The sequence below is a fragment of the Perca fluviatilis genome, chromosome 2 (genome assembly GCF_010015445.1).
Source record: "Perca fluviatilis chromosome 2, GENO_Pfluv_1.0, whole genome shotgun sequence".
NCBI classification, from domain to species: domain Eukaryota; kingdom Metazoa; phylum Chordata; class Actinopteri; order Perciformes; family Percidae; genus Perca; species Perca fluviatilis.
The window spans coordinates 24,835,377-24,847,811 of NC_053113.1; the positions used below are offsets into that span (position 1 = coordinate 24,835,377).

The window sequence follows — 12,435 nt, forward strand, 5'->3', positions numbered from 1 at the left end:
AAGTTGTACTTTGATACATCTTTAAATCTGTACTAGGTGAGAAAAAGGCAAGTGCAACACACAAGAAAGGTTGTTTGGTGTCATTTTGGAATCAGTGTTTGTGCTTTTGCCAACCAAATCCACAATATTGCTCTTTGTGCTTATGTTTGTGATAAGAGGTCGTCTGAGTGGACAGTATGTAAGTGCAATTTGGTGCCAAAACAAGTACCAGGAACGCACTGTAATCTGCATAATCATGACCACAGCTGTTCCACTTCAACCACCTCTGCGTGAGCATGTTCGGTTGAAGCCATGAAAATACTACACAGGTGTGTGCACAACAAAAGCCTTGCACCTGATGAAGATGCCATTGTCACTTCAGTAGGGCTGTCAGCTTTGTGATGTCGCCGAGCTAAAGGCTTTATAGTGCGTTCCATTTACCTCGGAACTCGGAAGCCGAAGCTGGGAAAGATGTCACACCTGAGTTGAATGCGTTCCATTTAGAAGTCAGAGTTTCATTGTTTTCATTAGCTCTAGCCAGGTTATAACAACGCATTATGCTGTTTTTTGTGCAACATGTCCACTGATAGAAATTGGACAGCACTGTGTGTATGACTGATTTAGTGAGACACAAATAACAAAGAAGTGCTTATAACTGTATGTTACTACAGCTTTCACAACTGTTGATGCACGGAGCAGCCATGTTGGATTTTGAGGTTGGGGTACTCGGTGGTTGCCCGAGTTCTGACCTCAGAAAATCAGAGTACAAATGGAATGCGCTATTAGACTCTTACTCTTACATTCAGACAAATTGCCTTGGCAACATCCATCGTACTGTATCAACTTTCTTATTCCACCATCTTAAAACTGTAAAATATGTAATGTAACGTTAGCTACTATAGTTAGCAGTGGACACTTAATAGAATATAGCAGAATTCAACCAAACTGGCAGCCAAGATGACATTGTTTACCGTATGCCGTTAGCATTTAGTTACTGGACATGCAACAATGTTAACACCATAGTGGCTTAAAAAAAAAAAAACACTCCAGTTCTGCCTACTTGGAACAGATGACCAATCATAAAAGGGCGGCTTAGAGTTGCATAAGACTTAGTTGAGAGTAGAAAACACAGGGATTTGCCTAAAATACATTTACCTTTCTTTCTTGTGATGACAGAAAATATGACAGAAAACACAGAAAAGCATAATATGTCCCCTTTAATGATGGTTATAAAAGTACTATTATTAAGTGATTCATCAACTCAAGCATTTGTGTCATTATTTCGATACAGATGTCAAACTACAGTGAGAACTTTGTCTCAGCCAAAAGGGGTCAAATCTAAATTCAAATCACCACCTTAGAGTTAAACATAAATTCTGTGCTAATGGTTTCCAATGGGTAACCTTTGACATCCGCCTCCCACAGCTCTGTTGCGTGGTAAAGCACGGGCTCATTCTCCAGTCTTGCTGCATCAATAGCAATAATGATGATAAATAAAAAAAGAGACAAGACATGTAGTTGGCTCTTGAACTCACCTTTTCTGCTGTGAAGGAGGTCAGAAGATACTGTTTTCGTTCAACTGTGTCTGAGGAGAGAAAATAAGGGTGAATTACACACAGAGCGAGAAATGTAGACAATGGAGTGACCAATAGTGGAAGAAGTATTCAGAACCTTACCTTAAGTAAAAGTACTAATACCACACTTTAAAAATACTCTGTTACAAGTAAAAGTCCTGCATTGGAAGTAAAAGTATGTACGTAACATCAGGAAAATGTACTTAAAAGTATTAAAAGTAAAAGTACTGTGTTTAATCGTCTAATCATTTCAGCTGTACTTCTAGGCCGTTATGTTGTTGGGTAGTTTAATATATAGTAAAACATTGTATTTTGTGTGTGTTTTGTGTATAACAATGTTTACTTTTAAAGTAAGTATTAACTAAAGCTGTCAGATTAATGTAGTGGAGTAAAAACTAGAATATTTCTCTCTGAAATGTAGCGGAGTAGAAGTAGAAAGTGGCATGAAAAGAAAAGACTCAAGTAAAGTACAAGTAGCTCAAATTTGTACATAAGTACATTACTTCAGTAAATGTAGTAAGTTACATTCCACCACTGGGAGGGACAGAGAAAAGAGGTGTGTGAAGACCTCAATGAACGACAGAGGGACAAAGAGATGGCACGCAAGTTAATAAATGAGGGACTGTATGGATAAGTGTGTATTTATATTGACCACAGGACTGAGTTTGTATTCATTTGACTGACTGGACGGACAACTAAATAATCACCTGATGACATGCATGAATGAGTGAGTCATGGAATGAAGGGTTGTATTAAGAAGTAAATGAAACACTGAGTAGCTGCATTAATAAATAAAATAATGACTCATTAATAGACTCATCTATGCATTGACTCATAGCACAGCATGACTTCAACTTATTAGTGGTTGATTAAATGAGCGAATAATAGAATTAGGGTAGTAAAATAAATGATTGACTAGCTATGCTGCTTAACTGTATGAAAGGCTGAGTGAGTAACTAACCCACAGATGAGTCAGCCTGACTGACAGCAGAGGAATAGCTAACCCTCGAAAGTGGAACTTAAACATGCAGAACTCAAGAAAAGCCGATAATACAGGTAAGTAAGCACTATAGCTAGAGGCAGACTAAACAAGAAAGAGATATGGAGGCTATGCTGCAGACAGACAGAAAGACACAGAAGAGAGGAGCAAGGGAGCAGATAAAAGAGGAGTGATGGAGAGCATATCTCCAGGCAGCGAAACAGGGAATTACTGTAATAGTTTCTGTCACTCCCCTTCTCTGTCATCCCTCGTTCTCTCTCTCCCTCTTTTCCTTGTCCTTACACAAACACAAAAACATCTTCTCACAGAAACACTTCAGAGGCTGATTCTGTACTTTACCAATATCTGTGTGTGTGTGTGTGTGTGTGTGTGTGTGTGTGTGTGTGTGTGTGTGTGTGTGTGTGTGTGTGAGAGAGAGAGTGTGAGAATGAGGGAGAAAGGGTAGGGAGACTATGTTGTACTTGTCTGTGTGTAACTGATAAAAGCTATGAAGAAATTCATATGCAGGAAAAAAGAACTCCATGTGCTTTCTCATACTGTACATGAGTTTAAAGCAACACCAAAGCACTTTTCCTCTTCGGTCCCCATACAGGCTGAAAGCGGAATTGTCCATGTCTATGTCTCATTCGAACTACAAATCCGCTACCCGATCTGGCAAACTTGCATAGTGTGGTTATAGCCGATAGAGGGCCACAAAGCGAATGCAGAAGTGATGTTCACCCTGTTACGAGTTGACGAATCACTGAAGTGATTTTGAAAACATTATTTTAAAGGTACAAAATTTAATTCTATTTAATTAAACTTATTAAAAATGTATCAAAACTAACCATTCAAACTTCCTACAAGGCCTCTCGTAACAGTTATAGACAAAATACACATAGTGATAAATTGGTAAGAGCACACTACGCTTAACCATGTATCCATCTAATTGAAATAGCTCACATTACTGTGTTGTGTGAACAGTTCACTTCATTTAATATTGTATTTGGTGTTTTCTTTTGCGGGGTGTAAATGTTCCACCAAAACAAGCCACCACCAAACAAAGCAAGACTAGTTCTGAATGTACTTTAAAAGGGATATTTTTCAAGTTTTCTTGAGAGGACAAATATGCTTGCTTTATGCAAATGTGTATTATTATTATTGCAACAATCTAAAACAATGACAAATACTGTCTAGAATATTTGCCAGAATAACCTTAAAGGTATTGTATGCTCAAAAAATATGCTGAAAGCATAATATGGCAAACTCAAGCCCATCAAGCAACAACAGATGGGCATATTTACCTGAATGTAACATTACTTGGTAATACTAACACAATGTAGTGTCCCATTTTACACTTTTAAAGGTTAACTAAACATCCACATTTTTTTAAGCAGCTTAACACGGAACAATGCACCTTGTGCATTACAACAACATACACATTGTACACGTGCATTGGTCAGCTAAATGTAACAAAGTAATATAACAATGTAATTATGTTTAACCTCACATGTAGGAAAATAAAGGCTCACAAAAGCATTCCTTTCTACTGAGTGGGATCAAAACTAAATAAAAAATAGATATAATGTGCACGTAACAGTCGGGAGTGTAATATACAACTAGGGTTCAGCCTATATAGCACAGTTGAAACTATAGCTTATACTTCAATTTCTTTGGATAAAACAGGCTATACTTCTAAAATTGAAAGTTTAGTCTTGTTGAGAGAACTGTCTGGAAGGGCTTTGAACTTGCCATTCAAAAGGCCCTTTTCTTTACCCATTTCTGCTCAGGGAGGTTTGTTTCTGCTAGCCATCCACCACGTAACGGCTGCATCACTTTCTGATTTCCAAAACTACGGAGAGGCCCGAACTCTAATGTGTTAATCGCCCGTCCAAAAGATTAATGGCGTTAAAAGGAATTTGTGTTAAATCTTTATTATCACGTTCATTTTGACAGCTCTACTAAAAACCAAAAATTAATTAAAGTCATCGCACAAGGTGTTTGTGCATGATAATCTTTCTACCATCTATGATTTGTACCCATATATCCTGCCTGATATTTTAATTTCTTATAATCAAGATATGAGCGTATAGACCGAATCACTGTGATGTTGCGCTAACACAACAGTCACTTCTGGGTAGACAACTTGTCCTTTGGTTTGAATTGCGGAAGTATGTGAAATCTACAAACTTGTTTATTTGTGTTGTCATTTTCAACTGTAACTGTAGTGCTTAAATATATATAAATAATGATCTAACGTTACGAACAGAAACATCTCACCGCTGGTCGGACTGACTGCTAGTTTAGGTGCTTTCATTTTCTTTAGTCTGTGGCCCAGGCAGGTAAAATAGGTCTCCAACCTAATGTTAATGAAGTGTTGACTTATGACGGCATGAAAGACGGCATTTAGATGAATGAGATGAGAGTATATTAAGTTGTTGCTCGCCCCGTTTGCTTGGTGCTCAGCGCCGTTAAATTGGATGTAGAGAACACAGGGATTTTCTACCCAGAAGTTATTGTAAACAAACATTGTGAGTGGATCTGTACCAGTTAAGGAAACTCGTAACTCTTTAAAAGGAATAGTGACTATCATGCTATCATGAATAATAAGTTAACATGAAATCACATGCTATTCCAATACTATACTGGACACATACACAGCTGTGTGTTCGCACGCGTGTGTGTGTGTGTGTGTGTGTTGGGGTGTCCAAGGATGACCTTTCACTTACCTACTCCTTCTCCGTCATCCCAGAAGAATGATCCGTGAGCAATTTGGGTGTCGCTCAGGGCAACGATCAGTCCTAAAGGATTCCTCCGACTTAAACAAAATGGGTAGAGAGGGTTATAGCAGATTGTTAAAGGACACCATCTATTTATACCTGCTGCTGTGGACAAATACATTAACATTCCTGCTGGGGGGATCCACCTGATCTCACCTCTGCTGCAGCATTCATTGCCCTCTCACCGTCTCTCTCATTCTCACCCATCACTTTCTTTAACTCACACTAACAATCATATTTGGCATTCTTTTTTATGAGCGTTGGTCATACAAAAAAAAACTTAAACAAAAAAGCAGTGCATACACATGAATCCCCCCCTTACTGCTGTCATGATGTATTAGCCACGATGTGTGTTCCACTCACCTGTAATATGTAGTGTTCTGTGCTTTCTGCCAGGGTAAAATATATCCCCCTCTGATATGAAGGTTAATATGATCCAAGGGTGTGGGCATGCTCAACATTTTGCCACGCACTCCAACATCTTTGGCCTAATGAAAGCAGCAATAATTAAATACTATTAAAACAGTTTAAATACTATAAGTGCTTCAACTTTGATTCATTTTATTCAACAATTCCTTTGTGGTTAATTGGCATTTGAGCACCAGTAAATCACAAAGCATGCAGTAAAAAATGTGACATCTCTAAAGGCTACTGTTGGAACATTACAGTAATTTATGACAGGCCAAAAGAATTCTTTGCAAACTTCTTTCTTCCAGTATTTTCTACTTTGTCCTTGATCCTTTTTCAAACAGCTTGCTCCTCTTTGTGTGCTGAATGGACAAGTTTAATGGAGGTAACCACTCCCCTCCACCATCTCATGAACCCATTTAAATGGTTGTTTCTCGAGTTTTGTTTGGCTTTATGATGCTGTCTAACAGATGGGGAGTCCCCTAGCAATAAAGAGACAGAGCGATTGGTTTGTTTTTGTCATCAAGCCGCCTTCTGCCGTTGTTGAGCTGCAAGTCTGTAATGATGTTGTCAAAGATGTCTCTTGTTAATATTGTCATTCGGGTTTTTGTTGTAGTTGTGGTCTTTGTCTCTTTTTTTGTCTTGGTCTGGCTACATATTTGTTTTTGTAAAACTAGTTTTTAGACATAATGCACCTTGTAGATGCAGTGCTTTACATCTTTCGCCAGTCAAATGTTCTATCTCTTTCAACAATAGACACTGTTAATATTGTTCAGTGTTATCTACTGTATTGTTGCACCAATGGTGTGCTTGAATTATCATTTTCATCGGCAGTATTTATGAAATGCATTAGACTTTGGATTCGGTGAAATCTTCTTCTTTCTCATTGTTTTCTGGTTGTTACGGACTTGGACTCACCGTGTAGAAGTCATACCAGAGTGCATTGGGAACGTAGCCTTCCACACTCCTGGCTCCCTGTCAATCAAAAAGTCAGTTAATCAAAAGTAATAACTCCAACCAAAGCGTAGAGAGACACAGGCAGAGTAGATAGACTGACAACTATCTCTGAAATGATTGAAAAGTTGTATCTGTGATATAGTTAATAATGCATAGTCATATAAGTAAAAGAAAAAAAAAGAAAGAAGCTAAAGCGTGTGCATTTACCTGGTCGAGGGCAGGGGTGATAAGTAGGGCAGGTCCCCAGAGGAATTGCTTGTAGATGTCCCATGTGGTTTTATCATCCACAAACCTGTGACACACCAGCACAGATGCCATTAAGCCTGACTGAATCTCTCCTGTGTCCTTAGACCAGACGACTGTTCAAGTGCTCATTTAGAATTCAATGGTTTGAAGATGCAAGCCAAATATCCCTGCCAGATTCACCCTGCCAGCTCCTTAAATACCATCTGTGACTTTATAAGAGTCTCTTAAAATGAATAAATATGTTTTTTCATACAGTTACACACATTCACATCTGATAGCTGGCCATTCAATTGAAACAGAAAGTGTCTTGCTCAAGGGTTTCTTAAAGGCAGCTGCTGTGGCAGGGAAGACACTTCTAATTTGTCTTACCCTGTCAAGACATTAAAATCCGAGCAAAAGTCACAAACCAGTATGGATATATAAATTAAGGGAGTTTTTTTTATCTCCCATTTAACACAACATATGTAGCTTAATAGGTATGCTTTGATGGTAACATTTCAACAACAGTGGTGCTGAAAACACGTTAGAGCACTTAAATGAAACCCCCCCTTTTTTTTTTTTTTTTTTTTTTTCATTATTATTTTTTTTTTTTTTTTCATACTAGTGACATGTATGCATGTAGTGTAAAATCACGTTATCTTGCCAGAAAATCAGGAGAAAAGATCAATCCTGGTAATAACTAAATCATTTGATTAAGTGATTACATGTAATGCTTGAGCCATGATGTTAGCAGAAAAGATAAGACCCGTGGGTGTTGTGAGCCTGTGCTTACTCATGCAAGAGTGGTCTGACTACTGTGCTTCCTTTGGTATGAGCCTCAAACATCAGTGTGTACAGGTAGGGCAGGAGGGTGTAACGGATGTTCAGGACATCCCGGGATGCCTCGGCAAATGTTGAATTCCAAGCAACAGGATCTTGTCTCTGTGAGAAAAAAGTATTAAAGCAGTCATAAAAGACAGGTTAACCAAAATGAATAGTAATAAAAACACTATCTCGGGTAACAAGAGCTGGGGTTCCTAGAGTGTAAACCCCAAATCCAATAAAGCAATATATCAGGTGATCCCCTAGTTGACAAATTATAAGATGACAACCTGTCTTAGGATATGCAAAATGTCCAAATACCTGTACAGCATCCACTGACTAAGATTGTTTACTTGTAGCTAGAAACAAGTGCTCAGTGTTTGAGTAAACAGATTTACTGTTTCAATAGATGTACATTTCAAAAGCTCTGTCTACGGTTCATTTCTCTAATTTACAAGCACAGATACACACGGACATGCAGGGCTCTGCAGGAAAAAGCCAGCACAGTATGAATGTATTACTTTTACATTGTCCGTGAAATAAATGTACATTTACACACAGCTGTGTTTTTCTTTTCTTGTCACTGTGTATCAAGACTTGACTCTTTCCTATATGGATTTCACAACATGATGTAATTGAATTACTTTAATGTTACCAGGCATGAAGAGAGAAACAAGCTAGCTTGTAGCATGCCAGAAATACTCAAATGGCCTGTGTGCATTTATACAGATAAATGATGCACAAACTATTCTGCCCCACACTGTGCTGACATTTACCTCATTTTTAATTGGCAACAAGTGTAACGTCCTTTTAAAAAACAAGGACAGAAAAAGAGGACACGGGTGTACTGTCATTTTGTAGATATGGGCCAATCCAAATGTATTATCAGTCTGGGCAAACACACACACACACACACACACACACACACACACACACACACACACACACACACACACACACACACACACACACACACACACACACACAAACAAAAACACACACACACACACACACACACAGGATCATGAACATTTTCAGCTGAAGCGTGTCATCACCGTATGCTCCTCCCTATGATACTGTGTGTGTAGTGTATACTTTGTTTGCATGTGTTTGCAGGGCTTTTCTCAGTTTGTTATGCAGTTAAGTGTGAATATGTGTGTCTCCTGTCTTTCAATTTAAGAAATAAAATCATTAGATATTATCATAAAAATCATCACAGAGAGCAATACAAATGACAGACATTTTCTTCCCAGCTGCAATTTAGCTGGGTCAGATTTGATAATAGTTATTAACCGTAGCCCAGTTACTAAGTACAGGCCTAACAGCACACAGCTGAATACTGAACATTTCTATTATCTTATGACCTAAGGAGTTGACCAGATTATCATTTAATTTTCTGAGGAAATTTACAACATTGCAATCATCTGGAAACCCAGGAGTTCTTCTACCTGCCACCCTTTTCAGTAACCCTTCTTTTGCTCCCTCATTCCTAACAATCAGATGTGTTTACTGGGAAGTAATTAGCATGGTAAGTTGTGTGTAAAAGAGAAAATTGTGAGACTGATCAAATGAATCTGAATTAGTGAGTATGACCTTGCTTTGCTTTCACAATTAGAGAGAGGACAGCTACAGTTGATGCAATGCATATACAGTTATACCACCCAACCTGAACCAGATGAGTCCATAAAAACAAAATATCGGAAGTGGCTTCGGGCAGTTTTGTGCGGTACAACTACAGGCTACAGATTTCTGACAGCCACTGGCCACGGTGAAATTCAAATGAAAAAACAATCAAATGAATGTGTGGATTTTTGTTGTCAGGATTAACATGTGTTGTATATCTAGCATAGGACCTCGAGCTGTGGGAGCTGGCTCTGGTCATGTGCCAGAAATATAAAAAAAGAATATCACAGCCACAAAGAGGCATGATTTAGAAACTTTAGACATTAAATCCTACATAAATTTGGGATCATTGTAAGGTTAGTTCTTTAGCTATTCCTTCCCATTATGTCACATCAAACTCATGAAATATTAAATAAACGGTTTGAATAGACATGGTCAAGAATCACATTCATCACATGATTGCTTCTCTTTCACCCTACTGGCACCTGGATTGCAAGGACCATATCAGTGCTCAGAATTGCCTTTAATACAGCTGAACTCAAAAAGACTGTCCCCACTAGTGAAATATGTGAAGTAAACATGTGGGGATAGACAGCTGACATTAAGTTTAGCACTGTATTCCTCACCTATAGTGGCTTGAAAAAGTATTCATACCCCTTGAACTTTTCCACATTTTGTCACGTTACAACCACAAATGTAAATGTATTTTCACTTTTGCACTCCACACTTTTCAGTTTTTATTTGTATAAAAACTTTGCAAACCATGTATCATTTTCCTTCCACTTCACAATTATGCGCTATTTTGTGTTGGTCTATCACATAAAATCTCAATGAAATATGTTTACATTTGTGGTTGTAACGTGACAAATGTGGAAAAGTTCAAGGCATATGAATACTTTTTCAAGCCACTGTAGCATTCAATCATGGAAGTCTAACCAGTTTCGTGAAAAGCTGGATAGTCATAGGATGAGTTTCAGAATTTGATGATGTGTTGCCTCATGTTTAGGTTTCCTGTTTTCCATTTTCCACAGACATAACCTAAGTTACCATTATGTTTAGTTTGTGCCCTGTACTCTCATTCTGCCATGGGATGTGAACATGGATGAATAAGGGCATACTCATGTCCAATAAGTAAGGACATACATATTTTTATTATTGGCCTTTTTAGTTAGTTACTAAAATGGCCAATAATAGCAATATTGACGATATTTTAATGTGTACAGATGTAGACGTATAGTTTTCTTACTTAGAAATAATGTTTATTAATGCTAGTTCGGCGTTCTTACTTAAGTGATTTGGTTGTTGTTGCTGTTATTATGTAATAAGTTAGGTCACAAAAAGCATAATCTCCCAAAAGCTTGGTTTATACTTTTTAACATTCAGTCGCACAAATCTTGACAGCTATACCACTCTGTCGAGCCCTCAAGGTAGAATTTTCATCTATGGAAAACCAGAAGAGGGATTGATGAAGAGATGGAAGTAGGGGAGTGCTGAAGAGTGAGAAGCAGACAGAGAATCCATCTTATGAGTTCACCTAATTTATGGCCACATTGAAAGTGGTGAAAGACATTGTGACACATACTGATAGTAGACAGATACGCATGTGTGTGCGCACGTATGGCTTCAAGAAAAAAATAAGTTATCTGGCTGTGTCAGCCCCTCTCATCTTTTCTCTCCTCTGCTTGGTCTTTCTCTTCATTTATCTGTCTGGAATCTACTCCCTCGCCCCATCTCATAAACCTTTTGAGTTTCTGTTTTGCATTGCAGAGCACACATCATAAAAAGAAAAATATATTTTGACGAACAATAATATTTCCCTTTGGTTGAAGAGCAAAATGCATGACGTGAATATCCCTACGCTGCTTAAACTATTGTTGGAGAATGTATATCTTGTTTAATTAATTTTGCATTGTTCTGATATGACTGTGGACACTGCAGCGTATTGCTGGTACAGTGAAATTATCTGAAGGTTAACATTGAAAGTTGTCTGAGGGCAAAGAGACACGAGGCGTGACGAAGCTCTGGGAATGACTCTGCAAAAACTCTCCTCTCTCTTTCTCTCTCCACTGTCTCTGACCGTGTGTACCCTCTGGTCTGGTGTGTGGTGTTAATACTTTGTTGTCAAATGCCTTGTTAAGCAGACCTGATGTTACAGTCACTAACTGTCTGATGATTGATTTATATGGCTGACTGAAAGAAATAATACAGTTTTTACAGTAGAGTACATAAATAGCTGACCTTAATTCCCATTTCTCCCTTCTCCCCCCCCTCACTTTATCCCAGGTGTTTAAAAATCGCCAAATTGTTTATTCAGCCTAGTTCCAGCTCTCATGTCCTCATTCCTACTCTGTCACCACCATTTAACTTGCTAAATTGCTATCTTGTTTTATTCTCTGCCAATTTTATCCCTCATCATATTTTCTCTTTCTGTTTCATAACCTCTGAACTTCTTTTCTCTTCCACTCTCTATTCCTTTCTTCTGTATTTGCATGTCAGTATTTCACCACTTGATCCCTTTGTTATTTTTCTTCTATTTGACATGAATACCTGTATATTTTTTTCCACCAATTCTCTCTCCATCCCTCTTACTTTTGTCTTCCTGACTCTCAAACTGTCATTTTGCACTGCCCTCTGCTGCCCTGTGTGTGTGTGTGTGTGTGTGTGTGTGTTTTCTGACAATTTTCTCCATGTTAAAACACCCATTTGCAAGCCATTATTAAATGATTGGAATCATGGGGTGTGTGTGTGTGTGGAGTGGAGGTTAGGTGGTGTGCAGTGGTGCCCAGATCACCTTGAGAATTCAATTATATCCCCACTCCATGCTGTTAAAAAGCACAGGCACTGACACACACACACACACACACACACACACACACACACACACACACACACACACACACACACACACACACACACACACACACACACACACACACACACACACACACACACACACACACACACACACACACACACACACACACACACACACACACACACACACACGTATGTGTCCAGTCTAGTATTGCAGACTCCAGTGCAGAGAAAGTTTGCCTGGTGGGATCGATCTCCGGACAGGCGTTATTGG

General features: G+C 38.5%; 1 protein-coding gene across 1 annotated transcript in view; it reads right to left on the reverse strand.

Moving 5' to 3' along the window:
* Positions 1–12,435, reverse strand: part of si (sucrase-isomaltase (alpha-glucosidase)) — a 96,430-nt gene that overhangs the window by 10,354 nt on the left and 73,641 nt on the right. Inside the window, exons 42-47 of the mRNA XM_039822684.1 lie at positions 7,696–7,844; positions 6,885–6,969; positions 6,639–6,695; positions 5,676–5,800; positions 5,262–5,350; positions 1,515–1,564 (exon numbers count right to left, since the gene is read on the reverse strand). Of these exons, the coding sequence (XP_039678618.1) occupies positions 1,515–1,564; positions 5,262–5,350; positions 5,676–5,800; positions 6,639–6,695; positions 6,885–6,969; positions 7,696–7,844 (555 nt within the window). The remainder of the gene's footprint in view (positions 1–1,514; positions 1,565–5,261; positions 5,351–5,675; positions 5,801–6,638; positions 6,696–6,884; positions 6,970–7,695; positions 7,845–12,435) is intronic.